The sequence below is a fragment of the Solea solea genome, chromosome 4, assembly GCF_958295425.1.
Source record: "Solea solea chromosome 4, fSolSol10.1, whole genome shotgun sequence".
NCBI classification, from domain to species: Eukaryota; Metazoa; Chordata; class Actinopteri; order Pleuronectiformes; family Soleidae; genus Solea; species Solea solea.
In genome coordinates, this window is record NC_081137.1 from 16,524,166 (window position 1) to 16,547,651 (window position 23,486).

Consider the following 23,486-nt stretch of genomic DNA (forward strand, 5'->3'; position numbering starts at 1 on the left):
TGCATATCGCATGGGCAAGTCGGGTATGATCACTGAGAGTGGTCACTGGAGACAGACTGAACCACCAGATAGTCTATCTCATAGTCAGAGCTGTCCACTAGTGATCGACTCACTCAAAAACTATGTTAATCCAGGTCTGAACGGGACCCACTGTGTGTTCTTGTGGAATAATAATCATTAGTGAAAATTCCAGCCTGTTGCCTCATGTCCCTGCACTTCCACTGACCTGTCATATGGCTGCCTTGGTCCCCCCCCCCCCCCCCCGCACACACACACACACATACACTTTCCTCGTGCGGGCTGTGCATCATGCCATTGAACCCCAACTGGCTTTGTCTCTCTGTCTCTCAGTCGTCACTCTAACCAGTGCATGGATTGCTGAGTGGTGCCTGGCATGCCCCGTCTGTGGTATGCTTTTACCGTAGCGCCTCTGAGCACATAACATGGAGGTTGGCCTTGTTTAGTTTGTCCCGGTGGACCTTGTTCTTTTGTTTAACATGGTTCCTGCTTCCTGGGCAGGCGATGATGACCCCCAACATGCAGGGTGTTATAATGGCCATTGGCAAATCCAGCAGCGTATATGAAAAGAATGGGCCCGAGGCGGCTTTTTTTAAGGTACTCCACATCTCTCATTTACCGTTCCTCATTCCATCTCCACTCCCATGTTGTCTTTCCCTTTTCATCAGAGTTTCCATGTGTACTTTCTTGTCGTATACAAAAAACAACACCAAAGCACTGTTTTTACAGCAGCATTAAGTCGCTGTTACAAAATCCTGAGTCAAATTCTACAAAAATGGAATGTCATAGTTGTTGTTGTTGTGCAATGCAGACTCTAAACTGCTTACCTTGGCAGGGACACATTAGATAATTGGAATCAGCCACATCCACTCAATATCTGCCTCTAAGTTGGTGTAAAAATTATCCCATTGCTATAGTCTCAAAGAAATCAAGTGCTACTGGAAGTAAATACTGAAAAGAAACTACACAGTTCTACATGAACACTTTTAAGAATTTATAATGGGTGGGGGGAAAAGACGTCACATCCTTTTTTAATAGTTAAATTGCATGTGTATCACTTTTCCAATAATGAGAAAGAAGACAAGAGTAAGTAAACGGGTGTTTTACTTCAATATTTGACGTTATATAATACTCACGTACCACTCATATGGAGATAAGTACACCCACTGCCGCGATTAATGTCGGCATCCAGCTGTGAATATTACTAATTGAATCCATATTTCACTAGAAATAGTGGAATCTTTGTTTGTTTCCAGCATGTTATTGTCAGCAATGATTCAGTTCAGCACTTAAGGACTCGCTCAGGCAGTTTTATTTTGTCCTGCCGTGTATTTATCTTGTGGTGTTGGGAGTTAACTGGACCAGATCTCATTCAGTGAATCTGAGCTCTTGCAGCACTGATGATTTAATGCAATTGCGTTGAGTTACCTTTTAGGATTTGTGCAGTTAAATAGATAAATAAATAAATACGACCCATATCCATTCCACCCCAACCTCAGTTTTCTCCCATTTTGTCTGTGCTCAGGCCATAAAGCTGGAGTACGCTCGTCTACTGAGGTTTGCCCAAGAGGACACGTCACTCGAGAACGACTACCGACTCCAGCACATCATCGTGTACTTCATCCAAAACCAGGCTCCCAAGAAGATTCTGGAGAGGACTCTGCTCACACAGTTTGCCGACAGGAACCTGGCCTTCGATGAGAGGTAGCTCAGACACCACACTGGGCCACAGCCCTTGTATTTCTAAAACTATTACTCAGTTTGACCAGCAGAGGGTAGCAGAGACTTTTTTTTTTGATGTTACAGTGTCTTCATTAGCTCACGTCACGCATGGTCTGTGTCTCATCTGGACAAAGCTTTTTAACTACAGCTCTTTTTTGATGCGTCTTCCCTTTGTCTTTTGTTCAAACACAAACCTTCAGAGACAAATGATTTTTATTTTATTTTTTTAATTGCTGTAAATCCTGTAAATATCAAGCTTCTCTCCCCAGTACCGTTGCGATGTCCTTGGACTGTGTTGTGCTCCGTACAATCTCTTAAAACTTTTCAACTACACTTGTTGGCCTCAATCCATATTCATGAGAGGAAAAATTGATTTCTCCCTTCTCCTCTATTTTGAGCGGCATAATTAGATTTATGTGTTCATGTGGCCTCAATAGGAGCCTCCGGAGGAGTGTTTCACTTCTCCTCTCAGCTCTAAAGAGTGATTCATTAGGCCATGTTAGGGCCTCGGGGCAGGGTGGACTGTTTCATCTCCTGGAGTAACTCACAGTGACTCACCATCTCATCGTATCCCCCCCCCCACTCCTCCATAGATGTAAGAGCATTATGAATGTGGCACGTGCCAAACTGGACCTAATTAAACCCGAGGAGGTCAACATGGATGAATATGAGGTCAGTAGTGGACTCTTCTGGTCTTTATTCATCTGAAGTGCATTCATTTATGTTGTTATGATGTAGTGGATATTATAATTATCCAGGATTTGTGTCATTAAACTTGTGTTTGTCTTCGTCAGATGTGGCATCAGGACTACAGGAATTTCCGAGAGACGACCATCTTCATGCTGACCGGCTTGGAGTTCTTTCAGAAGACAAAGTACGGTGACACCTTTGCAGTTGAACTTGTTCAACTTGGGAGTTGCACATTATTGTTTTTATTGTCCATAGCAGCCAGTAAGTGGTGAATTGTCTCCTGTAGAGGGCAGCAGTTCGCTGCCTGCGCGGCTCCACAACTTTGTGCAGTCGGGTCATCAAGTTTATGTCTCCTCTAAACGGTTCACACTCGCGAGTTCTTAGTACAACTTTGATACTCATTTATCGGGACATAACATCTGCGTGTCAACATTGTTTCCTCTGCAGTTACGTGGAGGCTTTGATGTATCTGATTTACTCGTATCAGTACAACAAGGAGCTCCTGTCCAAGGGCCTGTACAGAGGTCACAACGAGAGGCTCCTCGGTCACTACCGTCGAGAGTGTTTGCTGGTGAGTTTCGTTCACACACAAGACAGTTTATCAAATCAGCGGATGTTTTTATTCCTATATATCGTATTTCAGTTTGCTTTGATGCCACAAACCGACCACAGAGAGGCTCTGTTTGGGAACAGAAGCCTTTTTGTCCCCGCCGTCCTTCCCTGTGATCATCGTCTCTCCTTTGTCACTCCCTTTCCTCCGTGTCAGACTTCCTCCCGCTAAAGTGACTCAGCAAAACTCGAACAGCCAGAGATTTCCCCCCTCAATACGGAGCTGTGCTGCTATAATCAAATTGCTTTTGCTGAGATATTGCATTGGCTTTGCTTTCTGCCCACAAGAGATTCCGCTGAAGATTTTTCATCTGATACTGACAGATGAAAACCTTGTCAGTGTTGTGATGTGAGCCCCCTTTTCATTTCTCTCCCACCAAGCTCCAGGCTGTGGTCTGGTATCCTTGGTTAGGGTTGTGGGTATTTTGGTCCGATCAGCCTTGTACTGATCTTCAGCAGCCCCCTCGCTGCTGCACTCAGTAACCTTACACCAGCATTGTGCTTATAAAGTAATCACTGGAGTGGGAATAGGAAGCAGGAGGGCCGGCGAGTGTAAACACATTACCATGAGACACAAGCGTGTCCTCAGCTAACCTCAAACCTCAGCTCTGCACAGCGTGATCGGTCATCTCAGATCTCTGGCCAGGAGTTCTGGCTCCGTCCGCTCAGCTGTTTACCTTCAGCTCTTGTTTTAATTGAAAACACTGCTAACATTGACACAGTTAATGTACTTGGATGTTTTGCGAATCCAGCGCCGCAGTCACTGATTCCAAACTGGCTCGCAAAAAAAAAAAAAAGAGGGAAAAAGAACGGGTCGTTTCCTCAGAGAGAGGAGGTCAGGGAGTTTGTCTGTGACAGCAACGGGTTTTCTCGCCAAGAAGAGGAAGAAAAGCTTGTATCTACATGCATGCAACATCAGGCCCCAGTTAAGCTCTAGTGGCTGTAGGATTACTGTTTGTACTGAGGCCATTGAATACTGTATTTATCTATTAGAACAAATGGAAAACTTGACTGGAAAGAGCAAAAACAAGAAAGGTAGAACGTAACAATAAAGCACATTTTTTTTGGAGCAAAAACAATTACGTCAGATAATGCCGACGCACAAAATCAGCTAAGTGTTTTCTTGGACGACGGTGTGTTCGTCATCCTCATTTCCTCTCTGTCACAATCTTTTTTTTTTTTTACTGTCGGGAAGCCACAAAGTGCAACATGACCTTGGTTTCGCAAACTGTGAGGTACGTCTCCTCATAAGTGCTGCGGAGACGGCGTGAGGTGAAAGGGACAGGTGAATGCCAGTGCTCTGAACACAACAGGAAGTCAGTTATTACTTTTTGGCCCGCTCTTTGCAGCGGTGGCTGTGACACAACAATTAAGGTGCACTGAAACTCTCGGAATTTCATTTTCAGCAGCTGTTATCAAAACTCACACTGCTCTGAAATGCTAATAGTTAATTAGGCACATTTTTTGGATGTCGCTGCTTTGTCCACATGTGAACAAAGTTTGGATAAAGGCCACTTACATTCCCCAGAGCTCCTAAACTTTGACTGTGAGTGTTTTATGTAATTAAGACTCCGATCATGTCCAGATTGTGCTGAGCACAGGTCTGCATGAACACATTAGAGACCGCCTCCTCAGCTTTTACAATAATCAGCATCCATACATTGCTGGTTTTTAAGCCACCACCTCAGTATTTACCCTGATTTGTCATATCAATAAAGTTTTCTAATGGTTTAAGTCCTTTTTCATGTTACAGCAGTGTATATAGAGCTTCGGCTTTGCTTGTCTTTGTTTCTTTCTCTCGCTGTCACTCATGCAGACACATGGACAGTAGACACATCTACAGTCGTACTCCCTTAAAACCATAAATATGTCACATTCACAGCTAAGTAGCACTTTAATGTCGTGTATGAACAATCCTACTTGGATCACCGAGTATGAATATCGATACCAGGTCTCAACTGGGCCTAAAACAGATATTATCAAGGACAAACAAAATCCCGTAATATGTTTGTTTACGCTTCTTCCGCAGAAATTAAACGAACAAGCGGCCGCCATGTTTGAATCGGGAGAAGAACCAGAGGTGACCACAGGGCTGGGAATCATGAACGAGCTGGTGGTGCCCTGCATCCCTCTGCTGCTGTTCCACGACGTGGAGAGAGACCTGCTGGCCGTGGAGGACATGAGGAACCGCTGGTGCTCGTACCTGGGCCAGGAGATGGAATGTGAGTTCCCCGAGGGAGCAGCAGCAGCAACAACAGCAGAGTTTGCCTGTGCAGTATTTGTGGGGAGTGAAGTCTTGGGTTTCTAGAACATTCCTCAGTATTGCCAGAGATCACAATAATCAGGCCACGGCTCAATTGTTCCTCCTGGTTGTGTGCAGCGTTTTCACTTGCTCTGGGTGGATGAGGTTTTATTTTATTTTACCTCGGCCTCTGAGAAGTTAAAGAAGTTATTACCATGTACATATAGTGCTCTTTTATTGTGACATAGGAAGTTAAAGAAGTTGTTACCATGTACATATAGTGCTCTTTTATTGTGACATAGGAAGTTAAAGAAGTTGTTACCATGTACATATAGTGCTCTTTTATTGTGACATAGGAAGTTAAAGAAGTTGTTACCATGTACATATAGTGCTCTTTTATTGTGACATAGGAAGTTAAAGAAGTTATTACCATGTACATATAGTGCTCTTTTATTGCGACATAGGAAGTTAAAGAAGTTGTTACCATGTACATATAGTGCTCTTTTATTGTGACATAGGAAGTTAAAGAAGTTGTTACCATGTACATATAGTGCTCTTTTATTGCGACATAGGAAGTTAAAGAAGTTATTACCTTGTACATATAGTGGTCTTTTTTATTGTGATATAGGAAGTTAAAGTAGTTGTTACCATGTACATATAGAATAGAATAGAATAGAATAGCCTTTATTGTCGTTATTTTTTGGACAACGAAATTTGGGTGCCACTCCCTTGGTGCAAAATACAATATATAAATAACAATTTTAAAAAGAGAAAATAAAAATATTAACAATAAAATAAGAATATGAAAATGTTGTTTACATTTTTCCAGAAACTATGACTATGACATTTACAAAGATGACAAAATATAGCAGCAAGATGACAAAATATAGCAGCAAGATGACAAAATATAGCAGCAAGGACAAAGTGACTGAAACATCAGACTATTGCACTTTCCAGTGGTGTTTCCCTATGAATGAATGTTTTTGCTTTCGTTTATTTATTTAGTTCTCTGATGGCTCTGGGAAAGAAGCTATCCCTGAGCCTGTTAGTCCTGCTTCTGTGGGATCTGTACCGCCTGCCCGAGGGTAACAGGTGGAACAGCTGGTTAGCTGGGTGGAAGGAGTCCTTGATGATATTTCCAGCTCTGCTTCGGTAGCGAGAGCTGGCAATAGTCTCCAGGTTAGGCAGAGAGCACCCCGTGTTCCTCTGGGCTGTGTTTATGATCCTCTGTAGCGCTCTCCTGTCTGCTGCAGAGCACCCTGCGAACCACGCTGTAATACAGTACGTCAGGATGCTCTCAATGGTGGCGTTGTAGAAGGTTACAAGCAGCCTCTCCTCCAGGTTGTTTCTCCTGAGCACTCTCAGGAAGTGGAGACGCTGCTGGGCCTTCTTTACCACCGCCGTGGTGTTGACAGTCCAGGAGAGGTCGTCAGATATCTGCACACCCAGAAACCTGATGGAGTGGACTCTTTCCACTAAGTCCCCATTTATGTGCAGTGGGGTCGGGGCCGCTCTGTCCTTTCTGAAGTCCAGTATTATTTCTTTTGTTTTAGTGGTGTTTAGTTTGAGGTTATTAACTGAACACCACGCTGTTAGTCTGTTGACCTCATCTCTGTAGTCAGACTCGTCTCCATCTGAAATGAGCCCGACTACGGTGGTATCATCCGCAAACTTTATGATGCTGTTTGAGAGATGGGTCGGGGAGCAGTCGTGTGTGTAGAGAGTAAAGAGGAGGGGGCTCAATACACATCCTTGTGGGGAGCCGGTGCTGAGTGTGATGGTGCTGGAGAGGTGTGGACCAAGTCTGACTGACTGAGGACGATCTGACAGGAAGTCCTTAATCCAAAGGCAGGTTTGGTTGGAGAGACCCAGGTGTGAGAGCTTCTGCACCAGGATCTCCGGTAGGATGTGGTTGAAGGCTGAGCTGAAGTCCAGGAAGAGCATTCTGACATAGCTCCCCCGGTGCTCCAGGTGACTCAGCGCGGCGTGGAGCGCTATAGTGATAGCGTCCTCCGTGGATCGGTTTGCCCTGTAGGCAAACTGGTGTGGGTCTAATGTGGGAGACAGACAGGCCCTGATGTGCTGGGAGACCAGCCTCTCAAAGCACTTCATGACTACAGGCGTAAGTGCAACAGGTCTGTAGTCGTTGAGGCTGTGCACACGGGAACGGGAATTAATGTGGAGGTTTTGAGGCAGGGTGGGATGATGGCCTGCGCCAGGGACAGGTTGAATATGTTTGTGAAGACTCCAGTCAGTTGGTCGGCACAAGCTTTGAGTACCTTGCCGGGTATTCCATCGGGGCCAGCCGCCTTCCTGGGGTTCACAGTCCTCAGCACATGTCTCACTTCATGCTCCTGAAGTGTCATCATGCCAGTGCTGGGGAGGGGTGGGAGTGCTGTGGCTGCTGAGGGCCTGTCTGTCTCAAAGCGGGCAAAGAAGCTGTTTAGTTCCTCTGCCAGCGAGGCATCAGTCCTAGCAGTCGCCTGGTTACTGCTTCTGTAGTTTGTTATGTGATTTATTCCCTGCCACATTCTTCTGGGATCATTCACAGCGAAATGGTCCTCAATTTTCCTCTTATATGCCGCCTTGGCCTCCCTGATTCCTCTCTTCAGGTCTGACCTGGCAACGCTGTACAGGGCCCTGTCCCCTGACTTGAAGGCGGCGTTTCGGCTTTTTAAGAGGGACTGCACTTTGCTGTTCATCCAGGGTTTTTGATTTGGAATCAAATAGTGCAATATAGTGCTCTTTTATTGTGACATAGGAAGTTAAAGAAGTTATTACCATGTACATTTAGTGCTCTTTTATTGTGACATAGGAAGTTAAAGAAGTTGTTACCTTGTACATATAGTGCTCTTTTATTGTGACATAGGAAGTTAAAGAAGTTGTTACCATGTACATATAGTGCTCTTTTATTGTGACATAGGAAGTTAAAGAAGTTGTTACCATGTACATATAGTGCTCTTTTATTGCGACATAGGAAGACACAATGATACAAGACAAATACAGCTATGCCTTTATCCACTTTTGAGCTGTAGTAAACCATTTATAATTTAAAAGAAAACACCCAGAGATCACAAACCTTTGTAAAGGCCACATAGTTTCCCACAGTACAAAAAATATTTTGAGTTATGCTGCTCACAAACAGTTGACAGAGGTAATGAATTCGGGTCAGTCAGGGTTTCATACATCACAGAACAGCCAGAGCCTCGTCCTCTGTGGGGTGACTTTTCCATATTCTCTCTCTCTATAGCAAACCTTTGATAGCAGTTTGTCTGTAGTAGTGCTTGGAACTAGTTTATGTTAGTGACGCCCCCCTGCGCTGATATCTCACTACACTTCTACCCGTTAAATCTAAGTGTTGATAAACCGCTGCGAGGTTTCCTCTTCCTGCTTTAACCTGAAATATTCATCTTTTATTACTGCCATCACCGTAACCGCTGACGAGCACCAGATTATGAAAATAATCGTTAGTTGCAGCTGCAGTTTGATACCAGTGATTTCCAAGCCGAGGTGGCTACTGTTAGTCAGAGCTGGTGAAATAGAGTCAATTTGATCTGTTATTGTTACATTTTCTTCCTCCGTATCCTCAGAGTTGGTTTCAAACACGTGTAAGCGAGGTGGATTTGCAGTTTTTTACTAAATTAGATCGACGTGTACATCCTAAGATGAAGCTGACGCTTGTTTTTAAAATGGGAAACACTTGGAAATGTGCAATATTAGGAGATTAATAAACCAGCAAGTCTGTAGTCGATCAAAAAAAACAAAAAATCTCCTGGTCGGGCTAAAGAGGATTCAGCTTTTATCTGCACATTTCATTATCAGTCCACAGAGAGACCGTGTTCTCTGAATCCCTGGCCTTTGTTCAGGAAAAAACCACAATGTTATCACTCCGACAGTAATTCACCAGAGTCTTAGTCCTGTTTCTGTTGTGGAACATGCTTTGAAACCGCTCGTGATATCACAGTCAAAACATTTTCTCTGTACCGTCTGTGTTAGGTTATCAGATCGTTAAACGACAGTGTGCTCGGTCAGTGCAGTTTAACCGTTGACTGTCTGTGCTTCCTCCCCGCTGACAGCCAACCTCCAGGAGAAGCTCACCGACTTCCTCCCCAAGTTACTGGACTGCTCGACAGAGATCAAAAGCTTCCACGACCCCCCCAAGCTGCCCACGTACTCCACTCTGGAGCTGTGCGAACGATTCAGCCGCATCATGGCCGCGGTGGCCAGGACGCCCGCAGAGGAGAGATGAGCTCAGAGGAGACGACGAGACGACGACTCTCCCCCATTTTCACTGACCCGACCCCCGGGGCACAAACCATGGACCTCTCTCTCTCTCTCTCCCCCTCTCCCTAAACCCATGCCTTCCTTATCAATCCAGGGGTCACTCGCTTCTCTAGCTGTTTTTTTTTTCCCTCCTCCTCCGTTTCTCTCTTTGCTGCTGTAGGTTTTTATCATGATAAATATTATTTTCAATTTTATTTCAAGCAAAACACAACAGAGGAAGGAGGGGAAAGAGTCCGGGACTGTTACTAGAAATGTTAGAGGAGGAGATGTTGACGGGGTGGGTGAAAGGAAAAGAAGGAGAGAAAAAAAAACACGAGTGGTTGATATCAAAGCACATTCTGCTTCAACTTTGTTTAAAACAAAAGAGTTTGAGGGCTTTTTCTTTTTTCATGGTTTATTACTGTTGTTGTTGCCGTTTGATTGAAGCTTCTCCAACCACGCTGACACAGCCCCCCCACCCCCCAAACTCTCCTAAATCAGCCCTCTCTGTGTGAAGAGGGTCGCCCCGCTGCTCCACCTCCCGTTTGGTACAGTATTACCATGTTTTTGTTTTATTTTTCTAAGGAAGTAAAGGAAGAGAGCCTTCAGATCTGTCAGCGGCTCCGAGGTATCTCAGATGGGTCTCATGTTGTGGACTGCACCAGAACGAGATGTTTTAAGTGCTGTGGTAGATGGCCACGGTCTCCCTGTGGCTTGTTAATAAATCGAGAGAATAAAATTTTATTTATGGCCCTTTTAGGCCAAATAAAAGATGCATTGACGTGTGTTGATTACTTCTTTCTTTCTTTCTTTCTTTTTTTCTCTCCCACCTGCACAAAAACTGAAAGATTCAGTTGTAAATCGTCCACAATGCAAAGTTTAAAAGTGGAACATCGGTGTTAAAGCTGCGGTAGGAAGTCGGGTCGGGTACTGAAACAACACAAGGCTGAGAGCACTGCGTTTTAAAAGTATTGATTGAATAAATGAGCCTGTTTGTCTTTTTCTTCTGCTTCACAGGTTGATTATGTTGTAGAGCTGCACCAGCGACCCTCGTGTGTAGGATGAAGCGGTAGAAGTTGCTTCTTTCAAAAAAGTATCCATGCCTCATGCATCATTAGTCTCTCTCTCATATTCAGACGCTTGTTTGGGAGCCAATGGTAAGATTTTTCCAACTCAAATACAAGACTTAACGCTGTTTACTGTAAAATCATTGTAATCCAGGTTGCCTTTATTCATTATTTCACATTGTTGTGTACTTTACAGGTGTACATTTTGAGTTGTGCTACCTTAAAAGTATCGATTTAGCACGGGTACCAAGGGAAAAAAAAACTATCCACCCTAGTAGGCAAGATTGGGTCTTGACATGACTTTAAAATGCTTATGTTTCGGGAATCACAGCTCTCATTATCAGATTCGCTCCTTTCATGCACGACGGGTGACCTCGGGCGACCTCTGAAGCATCAATATCTGCCGATATCCGATATGCCGATTATTTACGTTTATTGTTCGACTCTCTAAGGCCTGTATCGCAGTGGACGCTTTTTGTGACGTCTGCGTCTCATACGGTCGTAGAAATGTTGTCTGTTGACACTGCAAGTGTTGTGTTTGTGACACATAATGTGACGGATGCAAACATTAAAGCAAAGAAAATCATTTCTACAGTGTGTAATGCTGCGAGGGGAAACTGGGGGGAGATAAATCTACTAATACTGTACTTAAAGGAATACTTCACTGATTTGCATTATCTTTGTATTACTAGAATAGGGGTAGTATTTTTGAAAAATTGAGCTTCCCAACCTCGGTTTCCCCCGAGTCAAGAAATCTCTTCATTCTTTTTTTTTTTGTTACGTGCCCACCAGTGACACTTGGTCCGAGGCTTGAAACTGCAACGCTAATTCCAATGAAGATATTTCTCAGGGGAAAAGGAGGTTGGGAAGCACAACTTTTCAAAAATACTCCCCCTATTCTGGTAATACAAAGTTAATACTAATCGGTGAAGTGTCCCTTTAAGTGAAAAAGTTGCTTATACCAGCTGTAAGGTGACGGCGACACCGTCGTGTCTCCAAACTCTCATCGACGTTCTCCCGCTGTGATAACTCGGCTCGCTTCGCGCTGCTAATTAGAAACTGATTTTCATTAGCGATACAAACTCCAAAGTGCCCAGCGTGTGGTGAAAGTATATAAAAAAAAAAAAAAACAATAATGAAACAGACTCCGTTTTGGCTGCTTTTGAAATAGCTTTTGATAATAATAATAATAATAATAATAATGATGATAATACATTTCAGGCTAATTTCCTGGAGTGACTTTAATTTCCGGCGAACGTTATTTACTGCAAACAACCCGGGTAATGAAGACAGGAAACACTTGCGATAGCCTTTTTCAAAACATGCAATTACAGCCCGCGCTTCAAAAAAAATTGAATATGCAATATACAATATATTGCTTTGTGTTCAAAAATTTCCCTCTAACACAGAATGAGGTTTTTAGACTTTTATTTTGATCAAAAGCAATCTTTGTCAGTGAATCACTAATGTGCACCCCCGTATTTGTCCTAATAAAGGTTTTATTATATTGGCTCACTTTTAAAAACAAAAGATGTAGAGTTTTCCAGATTTTACAGTCCAGACTGCCGCCTAAATATGCCACAATAAGATATTTATAGTTAAAACTGTTCAAATGTCCAGTCTCCTGATGTAAGACTGAACAAAACTATATCTGAACCCTCGACTAAAATGTAATAATTTTATAGAATGTCAGAATGAATCAATATAAACTTTACGTTGTCCCGTGTTTGCAGAATTATTTTTTTCCCGATCATATTATTGCGAGAGGGCCGCAGTAGAGGGTTGGTGCAACCTTTAGTATTAAAAGAGTAGTATTTTCCACCCAATTAGATTTAATCTGCAGCTGCATAAAACCTATTTGACCCATAACATTAAAATATCATCATGTTTAAAGTTTTATATAGAAATAAACTGTATATAAAATAAACAAACGAGTACAAAAAGAAAACTTTTGAAATGAAACAAATAAAAAGTTGAAGAGAGAAATAAAACTCTTAATGTGTACATGACTTCATTTTATTTACTACCTTGATCCCTAAAAAAAAAGAAGCGTTCACTTTGAAAGAGACAATGAAAATTGTGTTTTTTTGTCTTCCAAAGCTTCAGTGAGCCACTGCAGAGGCACTGAAGGGCCATGTGTTTCTCTGGAGCCACAGGTTGCAGACCCCTGTAGTGGTGTAGTGGGCCTTTCCTGCGTGGAGTTTGCATGTTCTCCCCTTGTGTGCATGAGTTTTCTCCGGGTTTTCCGGTTTCCCCCCACAGTCCCAGAACATGCAATATGGGGATGAGGTAAATTGGACTCTCTAAATTGAGTGCATGTGGCCCTGTGATGCCTTGGCGACCCTGGGCAGATCGCCCCTATGTCAGCTCAGATTGGCACAGCGTCACCCCGGCGACTCTCATGTGGAGGATACAGCGGGAGAAGATGGATGGATGGATGTATCTGTAGACCTGGCATGTGTCGCCCTGGCACAGATGCAGATGCACTCCTAAATAATGTTTCCAGCGAGTTATGTGAACATCTGTCTGTGGTGAAAACAATGCCCCGCTCGCATGCGGCTCCTCCAGCGCGCAGATTACTGCCGTCTGCTCCCAGTAAATAAGAACTGGAACCACATGATGCATGTATGTTTTGTTTGCACTGACTGAAGGCAGATGTAAATCCCAGTTTTGAACGTAGCGTCTGTTGTTGAGAGGATCGTGGAGTAATAACCCAAACACTAGCACGCACTCGAAAATACCTTTAGCCTGACGAGCGGCCTGAGAGCTTCAAGCGTTGTCTGTTTCACATGAAGTTCTGTTCACAATTTTCTTTGCGTAATTAACTTTCCACTGCAATCCTTCACGTTTCCGTGCACCAGCGCGGGAGTGTCAGACGGCAGCTTTGGTGCTAAAAGTCGCGTCTGCCTCCTTTGGCTTCGTGTTTCAGTCGGCGAGCCACATTTCTTAGCTCTTAAATACACTTAGACTGTCGGGCCTAGTCCGTATCGACATGTTTCATGAGCTCATATGTTTCCATCAAGACCAGCAGTGGAAGAAATATGCAGATCGTACCACTTAAAACTGTAGTGCGTCACTTTTGAGTCCATTAGATTCAGTTGCACGTGTGGTTATTACGGTAATTTCACTCATGCTGTTGCAGGAAGCCGGAGAATCAGCGTCTTTGTCACTAGAGAGTTGGAAAAACGTCTGTACATAGTTTCCATTTTTTGGCCTTTTTTTGGACAGTGAGACAAAGACCCAAAACAATTGTTATTTTAAATATGTGTTCTAATTTCACATTTAACAGACACAAAATCTGGTGTCCATGTACAACAACAGTGTTTTTCTTCGTTTTAAAATGTTAATACACCATTTTAACATGGCAGTAAATTGTAAATAACTGCCAGATATTAAAAGTTATTTTGGAAAAAAATGGGAAAAAGCACAATTTTCTGGCCCTTTTATGGTTAAAACAACGGATATTTTGAGGCTTAGGTGTTAAACGGTTCAGATCTTTAAGAGACTGGTTTCCCCCTGTCTGCATGAGTGGGTGTGTTTGTGGGTGTGTCTGCTTGTCTTTTGCCCCTGCAGGCTGGCCGGAGAAACCCCTTTACCTGGTTTCCCTTCAACTCACCTGCTGCACATTACTCTGATTGATTTTGTTGTTTCCCCAGCTTTGCTGACGTTTTTTTGTTGTTTTCGGACTTGGATTTTAGTTTTTGTGTCTTCATTCGGGGTTCTGCTAACGCCTAGTGGCAGCTTAACAAGTATTGAATTCAGGTGTTTCAATCAGGCTTCGCTCTAAGCCCCTTATCTCCAATGAAGGGCGATCTCGACGCTTCTGCATACTAAGACGTTTTGGACAAGGACTATTAAGACTTTGTTTGTTGTGTCAGAACTTGACTGATCTGACCTCAACCCCATCGAGCACCAGTTTAGGATGAACTGGAACAGAGATTGTGAGCCAGGTCTTCTCGTCCAACACCAGCGCCTGACCTCATAAATGCTCTACAGAACGAATGGACGTCAAAATCTTGAGGAACATCTTCCAAGAAGTGTATAAAAGAGGGGTTAATGCCATATTAAAGTACAGTATATGTATTTGAATACAGGTAAGTGTCCTTATTTTACCCGATTCTTTGACTCTAACCTCTAAGGCAGGTCTCCTCAGCTGTATTATTGTGTGTGTCGGTCTTTTGATAAACTCATGTGAGCAGGCCTTGTTGGGCTGCAAATATTTAAGGGCCATCCACTATAATTATTGGCAACATTATCCCCTAATTTTGCTCATTATTTCCATTGACTAGAAATGGGGCGGGGAGCCAGGTTCTGTGATGATTATAGGGTTGAAAGAGTGGCAGTTTTATACAGTGTGTGTAATGTGGACGGACAGGCTTAATTAGTGCTTAGAACATGTTTTTTTTTTTTTCTTTCACAACAGCATCCAAAAATAAACAGCACAGACCCAAAATCATAACCTGCAGCTGAGGGCTGATAAAACAATATTAACACTCCCTGCCAAGTCTCTCTAATTATATAATCAATGAGCATAGTAATTATTGGACATAGTAATCAAGCGTTTGTCAAAATAAATGACTAAAGCTCGATGTAAAGTGTGATCTATATACACGGCTGCGCTGTTTTTCCTGTTGAGTCCAGCGTTTCACATACAGTTGTGAGACCACGCTGTTTGAGTGACAGTGGGATGTTACAGTGTCATCGCGGTCATTTTTGAGGGAGTTAACGCACATAAAATCTCTTGAAACTTGGTACAGAGGTCAGGTCTGGCGAAAATGCGATATTGGCAAGTGCTCAGACCCGTGTGTTGCTCAAGGCCCCATAGCGCCCCCTAAGGTGAAAATGGAGGCAAAATTGAGTTCCACCAAATTTCCTGAAACTTGGTGGCAAGATGTTATAAAAAAACTCGACCATGGCCTCAACTCAACAGGAAGTCGGCCATTTTAATTTTTGGCATCCATTTTGGAGATTTGCACCCTTTGACAGTTGTCGAAAGGCTTTGCAGCATTTTGGCGAATTCCGATCATTCGCCACGAAACAGGAAGTTCACTATAACTTCGGCATACATTGACCGATCGCATTGCTTGATTTATACGTGACACAAGTCTACGGACACACACTTGACCCAACAGGAAGTTGGCTCGTTTGAATTTAGCCGCCATTTCCCTACAAATCAGGAAGTGCCCTATCACTTCACCATACATTGACTGATCGGTGAGGTCAGGGAACTGCTGCATCCCAAATGGGGCGTGGTGGCCCTTTTATGAAAATAAATAAGATAGATAGATAGATACTTTATTCATCTCACAGAGAAATTCACACCTCACAGAGAAATTCACATGTAATATACAAATAAAAACAAACAATCAATACCACTTAACAAGACTACCCCTTATATATTATAAAAAAAAAAAAGCTTCATAGTTATGTCACTAATTATAGTAAACCACCTTGCGGATAATGAGAAAACAAATACACATGATGATATGGTCTCACTATTGGGCAGGATCCTGTTTACTTCCCTTTAATATGCCAGCATCTCTATTATTTTTAATAAGCACAAGTGTTAAAAAAAGAAACTTGGATTAAAAATTTGTGATTGCTGTTTATAAAAAGGACAGCACTGTAACACTTATTGCACGTCCTATCCATGTGATAATAATATAAAAGACTCTTGGTCACATGTTGAAAATGTCAACGTAAACAACAACGATGCCAAAGTCTTCTTGCATAATTTTGTTGATGTGATACGATGCTGATGGTGTTTGAATGTTTGTAACTTGGTAAAAATGGAGGCTGATGGGTAACCTATGAGATCTGTAGCTTCACAGATGTGGACTCACTATTTGGCAAGGAACAAATCACTGTCAAAACATGTTATTCATTATTTAAACAAACGTATCAATAACATAATTACGAAAGCCTGTATTTATAGACACTTTAAAAGGTTAGGGTCACGGTGAATTGATTAGGAATCACCAGTCAATGAATGCAAAACCTTCAGGGTCCTGATGTTAAAAACCTGCTCACCTTTGTTTTCCAGCCTTGACCTGAGAACAACTAGCAAGTGTTATTTTGTAGATCATTACAGCCTTGAATAATAACAATAAGTGACTGTGATTTAGCAGTGCGCCAAAACCACACTGACCTTTTAAAAGTTATTAAGAAAATCTATCAATCCTAAATGAACTTGGAGCCAGTGAAGAGAAGAGAGAATTTAGGATATATACACACACACACACACACACACACACACGAGCAGAGGCTCAAGCTCAGACAGAGATTTGGTGTGTTGAGGCCATTGGGGAGAAAAAAGTAATTGTGGGGAATGATAAAGAAAATGATTGGAAAAGATGAAGGTAGTTTGGAAAATGGCGAGGTTTTTGCTGCTGAGGAGGAAGGGGGGGAAAAAAAGAAGCAGATATGACGGATACGGCATTGGATAAGCTTCAAAGAGCTTCTGGAGGTGTGGAACGAAAATAATAATTTAAGAAAAACAAGTGAAAGGAAATAAAGAATGGCTGGAAAAAAAAGACAAGCAGGACGGTGTAATTAATGCTGCCTGCACACTCACGGAAACGAAAGAGAGGATATGTGTAAATCAGGACTAACTGCTCCAGGGAAAGATCAACTCTTGCTATACCATGCTGAGCCGTGTGTCTCATGTAGCATTAGAGGTCATATTACATTTTTATAACAAGGTTTGGCAAGAGGGACATTTTCCACTAAGTTGGAACCAAGCAGGAACCCGAGGGGGGGTGGGGGAAAATCCCGCAAATCCCGCTTTAAGTATGGACCAATTACACAAACGTCCCACATGTGTAAAATGATGGAACATACGAATACATAAATGCTAAGTTACTATGTGGACGTACGGAATCTCCCATCAAAGCGTTTAAGTGGATTCCCAACAACGGATCTGACGCTGTGCCTCTTTAAATCCGAGGTGACGGACGCACATGTGAATGAGGACAGAGTTTGTTGATGTCATAAAAGACGTGTGGTTATTAAAGAAGCCTAGTTATTCATATCCTGGTATATATCATCATAGCTACAGCCAGGATTCAGTCAATTGATACCATACACACCATAAAAAACTAACACAGTTCAAATTCTTTTGTTTTTTTTTAAATCAAATTGGGTTTAAGGTCACAGTATGTAAGAATGAGTGACTTCAAAACTCACCCCTTCCTTTTGCAAGCATGTCAGAAAGGAAAACATCCAGAAAGGATGTTTAAATGACTTTAATTATTTATACATATACAATTATGTATACAAGTACACTTGAACATACACATGGATGGTATGTTCGATTTCTGCCAAAAACAAAATCCTTACACACTGAACCTTTAAGACTCGGTTTCAGGGTTAACTGAGGTGAGGCTTCGTTCTATTGTTGTCAGTGCACATTTCTTTTTTCTCAAAGCCATCATTGTGAGGACATTTTGGCTTGTCCTTACAACTTCAAAGGGTTTATTTAAGGTCTGTTTTGTGGTGTTTATGTTGGATTAAAAACTTGAAAATCGCCCCTGTTGTGCTTCCTATATTATCCTGGTCCTGATTTTGCTGTTGATTCTGTAAGGCAATTTTGTTGTAATTGTTTAAGACGTGCGTGCGTGCGTGCGTGTGTGTGTGTGTGTGTGGCATGAAACTGTTTGTTTTCATCCATGCATGCAACTGTCTCTGTGAATGCATTTTTCCCCATAAGCTGCCAAAAAGGAGTTGGCAGGTGGTTTGATAAACCATCTGTGTTTCAGTCTGGTGATACTTCACGAGTATAAAGATCTAGTGGAGGTGTCAACTAAAACGCTTCTCGTTCTCTTTAAATGGAGCTAAGCCTCAAGTGTTGCACAATTGTCCAATAGCCAATCAAATCACGTTTAATGTTTAGCTCAAACACTACACAGCCCAAATGGAGACGAGGTGGTTCTCCGCGTTACTGATGGGTTTTTTTTTCTGTTAGACAAAGTGCATCCAAGCTACGTATCAGATCCAGCCTCTGTCAAAAGTTAATGCGATGTGAATCCAGAATCCATGTATCGTTCGTTTTTTTTTTTTTTTTTCAAAATGAAATGATTATTTTTTCTAATTTCCAATATTGTGCTCAAATTAAAAATTAAAGAAAGAAAAAAATGAGCGTTTCCCGTTTCGTCCAGTTTTGATTTTTACATCTAACGCTAGTTACGTGACCCTAAAGGTGCACAACCCTGTAGTGACTTGTGACAAGGGAGCTTCATACGGGACAATCATAAAACTGTCTGCAAATCAGGTAAATGTAGTTTCTCCAGATCTTTTTATTTAATGAGAACGATGTTGTAGCTCGTTGTCCACATTTCTATGATTCAAAATATGTCTTGCATAAATGTTTTGTTTAAATGTTATAAATCACGGAAGTTCCAATCTGTGAATGTCTTTCTAACTTCTCTTAACTCACAACTTTCGCATCGCGTTGGGCAAAACTGGCCCAGATGGCTAACATTCGTTAGCTGTTTTTTTCATTTTATTTTGAAAATTAAATTACAGTTCATTATCTGTTACGTTTGCTTTTGAAAAACGAATGATACACAGATTTTCCAGCGTAATGTTCCATCCCTTGTCAACAATGCTTTATAGCAAGTAACGGTTTCTCCATACCCTCTAAATTTAAAAGATTCTGTGTTCAAACAAGTCAGCATTTTGTGTTTGTCAGAGAATTTTTACTTTAAAAATGTGCTGAAAAAAACCCATTTGTGATGAAAAGCTCAACCTTTGCAGCTGCAGTGGCTAATTCAGGCAAAAAAAAAAAATCTTCTCAGCACAGAGTGTTCCTAGTGCCAGCCACATGAATAGAGAGTGGTGGAGCGCTTTCTTCACTCAGTCATTCTGAACACATATTTAACATCTTTGTTCAGGTTGGTCGTTAATCCCCCCCTGAAGTGAATATCAATTAACAAGCACCTCTTTTTAATCAGGTCTGAGAATAGCTGATGGTAAGAAAGGGATTTCAAATAGCTGCTCGTTCACTTAACCCTTAATGGCGATTTCAAGGAGTCCTCCCTTGTTGGGCTGTGTTTTATGGTCAGATAAAAGTTGTGCGGGAAGAAGAATGCCATCTGGGCTCGGTGCCAGCGGCTGGTGTTTCACAGCAACTGCTGCCACACACCGTGACTCGATGAGAGACGTGGTGGGAGAGGGATGCTGAGGTGAGGGGGGGGGAGGAAGGTGGGGGCCTCTCAAGGTGCCACTTCCATGGAGATGCAGCTGGGTCAAACAAGACTTCCATCATTGGGCAGACAAAAGATGAAGTGGCTGACTGACTGGCTCATTAGCAGCCGCCCAGCAGCAGCAGCAGCAGCCACCAATCTGCTGAGATCAGCTTCTCTGGGCTGACAGTAAGGGCAGTGCTCATCAACATGTTTAGGTATTGAGCATCTTTTCTCCATGTGATTGGCTGTCTTGTTGCTGTTGGCTGTGTTGCTGGGGAAATTAAAGGTCTCATTGCATGGAGCAGGCAGCCTGGACGGATTTTTCCTCCGATAATTGTTATTATTTTTAGTTAATGTCAAAACCCAAACTGAACGTGTTTTCCATCCTTTTTTAAAAAAAAAAAAAAAAAAAAAGGTTCTTGCCTTGATCACTTTCATGTGTTTGTCAGCTCAGTCCTCTGCAGCTCTCTTTGGAAAAGTTCAAGGACAACGAGGGAAACTCTTTTGTTCTCCCCTCTCTAGTCATAGAACCAGGGCCCTGTTTGGCAACATCCACACGACACTGTTTTCATTTACTACTGTATAAAGTTTCTTCAGGGTAACCTGCTGTCCACATTACCTCTTAGCCGAAACTGCAGCAGTAGCTTGACTGAGTCAAGCGATCGGACAACTTGCTGAGTCCAAAATATACTTTACCTGCAGAAAAATTTGATTTATTGCATCTGAGTCCGCCTCCCATAGGTGGCGCTGTGATAAACAAACTGCAAACGGTGAGAGGGATTGTGCTGTGGTTCGGTTGAATCGAGTTATCTAGGTACGTTAGTCCGACTAAGACTAGTTTGATTTTACTCTAACGTGTTTACATGACACAGTATTGTCCGACTTTTAACATGCATGTAAACATACCGCTTGCAGTACTATCTGAAAATAAGAAAACAATTGCAATGGAAGGAATCAGCTTTCTAATTACGCTGATAAAATGCTTGCTTGGGTGCAGTGATTTTTATATCAAAACATACACAACATTTTAAACGAGAACATGGTGTGAAAACACACTGTATATGTTGCAACACCCATGAAAGCTCACATGAAATGGACCCACTATGTTTGTGTGGATAAGACTGCAGCAGGATGCACACTTACTGACGTGGTTGGTTATGGACCTGCTCATACACTTATGTGGTCCTTTTACTGAAGTTCTTGGGAAACTTTTGTCGCCCCGTAAGGAGTTCGGAGTAATTACCAAAACAATGCAGCCCTACCCATCCACTTCCCACTTGCAATAAGTGTTTATCTCGTCAAACTGCAGAACATCCACTTTTTGTGTACTCATGTTGCCATTTTCAGTAGTTTGCTTCCACCTTGCCTCAATCAGTCATGGTGTCAAATAAATCACTTCTTCTGCGCGTGGGGTTTGTGGACACAAGAACAAAATGCAGCTTTATTGAGAAAAACAGAGTCATGAGGAGCTGACGGGCTTAAGTAGCATTGTGTGAATTATTTGGCAATGACTTGAATGTAGCGAAACATGCTCGGATAGCGTTTTACCATAATGCATTCACACGTGGCATTAACATGCGTCTCCAGTGTCCACATAAAGATCTGGTCACTAGCCGATCACGGTCACCACCTCCACCTCCTCCTACAAGCTGAAATCTGATGCTTTCACGTTAGGAGACGCATCGCAGTTACAATTCTGGTCAATGTGGTTTGGATAAAAATCCATCCTCAGGTGTATTTACGTGCTATACGATTGCAATCCAATCACAGAATGTTAGGCCAAAGTTGCACTTGGCAAGCGCAGGTTTAATGCATCGCCAGCCAATGTATAATACCAACAGGCCTAAATCAAAGAAAGAAGGGTTTGATGCTGACAAAGCACTGAACACTTTGTCCAGCAGCCACGAGGGGTCTCTTTAAAAATAACTCTGCAAATGAGGTGTTTGATGGGCTTGGGACTCCTGTTATACTGCTAGAACCAGTGGTGAGGCTGGACGGTTGGCATGATTTTAAATATATATTTAAAAAAGAAATGATATGCATATTTTATGTTCCCTATTATTGGTTATTTTGTGGAGAAGTAGCTATAAAACAACTTCAAATAGTGGCAGCGTGTGCACATTTTTGTAATGACAGTGTTTCTGTGCTTTTACAATGTGGTTTTTATGTTTGCTATAAAGTACATTACTGCCGCTGGTTAATCCTACATAATAAGTTCTTGATCACGGTATTGATGAGGTAGCCCTTAAGTGCCGCTGAACTCTTCTCCCTTAAGAATTGGCCAAAAATGAGGTGAAGCCATGAGCACGGAGGGAGACGACATGGCTCTGCAGACCTTCAGCGTTCAGTCCCCCCAGTTAGGCAAAGTCACAATCAGCGAAAGAAAAAGAGTGTCTTGGCTTCCAGTCAATGAAGACAAGGGCTGATGCATTTAATATACGAAGAAACATTCGCTGAAACCCAGGGCCATAAATCATTATCTAAAGCCCTTTCACTGCACAGTTCTCTTCTTTAATTTACCCTCCCTCCTTGTGCCTCAGATCACTGAGGAACTCACTGTGAGCATTGTTCTTGCTGCCAGCTCACTTGGCATATCTAGTTTTATTTAGAGTCCTCCGGCTGTTTGGCAGGGGGATGGAATAAGCGGTGTTAAAGGTATTTATGAGGTTGTCCTCAAATAACCTTTTCTTAAATCAACAGTTTGACTAATGCATGTGACAGTAAACTTGATGTTGGCAGCGGCTACGAAGGACCTGTCTCTATGACTGATGTTGGCCGTGACGGCTGCCAAGACAACATGTATTAATTACAGTAGTTTTTAAACACACTGCCTGCTCTGAAAGACAATGTTTGAGAGACACCTAAATGACTGCGCTTTTAATGATCACACAGTCGGTTCAATAAAATACATACGCTTGATATGGTTCAAGTGTATCGGCAGCAAGTATTCTGTGCGGGAGAGTCTTTAGTACACTGGGACACAAACCGTGTTCCCTAATTGTCCCTGGTGTTTGTTTTTGTTCCATCTTTAGTGGTTTAGGTAGCCTCATGAGTGTGAAAGTGTGATTTATTTTTTGTAAATGCCTTTTTCATGGAAGATACTTTGACAGGTTACACTAGGAAAAGCACAGGTGTAAATATCAAACGCTTCACTGTCACACAGTCCTGACTTGTGCCTGCCCTACACTAGATAATTGCCCTTCCCACAATTGTGGGTGCCTTCTGATTTTTGCCAGATTATCTGGCCAAATTATTCTGTAAAGTGTGAGGGATTAACAGACGTGATTTATACGTCATCGGACGCATCAAATGTCTCCCCGAGCAAGTTGACTGTGAGGCAGATGTTGCGTACTCTTGTTTAGAACCAGAACTTGTACAAGTTCTTCTCAGGCCATGACTTCATGGGTTTCTCTGCACAAAACATCGCACACACAATCTGACCATGCCTCCATGTCTGCTTATATTCTGAAGTCACGTTAAATCACGGGAGTTTCTGTGAACTCCCAAATCCCTGGAATCTCCTCCCTGAAATGGTTTGATAAAACGCCAAGTGTGTGGTCCTTTGCGTCTTGACTGGATCGTCTAGTCTGTGCTTTCCCAGGATTCAAATACGTTGAAAATCAGGGGTTACAAGGTTTGTTGTGTCTGTGGTCTCCCACGTATTTTTTTTAAAATCAAGTCAGATTTGAA

General features: G+C 42.4%; 1 protein-coding gene across 2 annotated transcripts in view; it reads left to right on the forward strand.

The window, feature by feature from the left end:
- The window catches only part of usp25 (ubiquitin specific peptidase 25), a 32,301-nt gene extending 21,971 nt beyond the window's left edge, over positions 1-10,330 (forward strand). Inside the window, exons 20-26 of one of the 2 annotated variants that reach the window (XM_058627092.1) lie at positions 520-615; positions 1,544-1,722; positions 2,334-2,412; positions 2,535-2,614; positions 2,878-3,001; positions 5,069-5,261; positions 9,358-10,330. In XM_058627092.1, coding sequence (XP_058483075.1) covers positions 520-615; positions 1,544-1,722; positions 2,334-2,412; positions 2,535-2,614; positions 2,878-3,001; positions 5,069-5,261; positions 9,358-9,530 — 924 coding nt within the window. In that variant the 3' untranslated portion in view covers positions 9,531-10,330. The remainder of the gene's footprint in view (positions 1-519; positions 616-1,543; positions 1,723-2,333; positions 2,413-2,534; positions 2,615-2,877; positions 3,002-5,068; positions 5,262-9,357) is intronic. The other variant, XM_058627093.1, reaches the window with a different exon arrangement.
- The last annotated feature ends 13,156 nt before the right edge of the window (positions 10,331-23,486 follow it).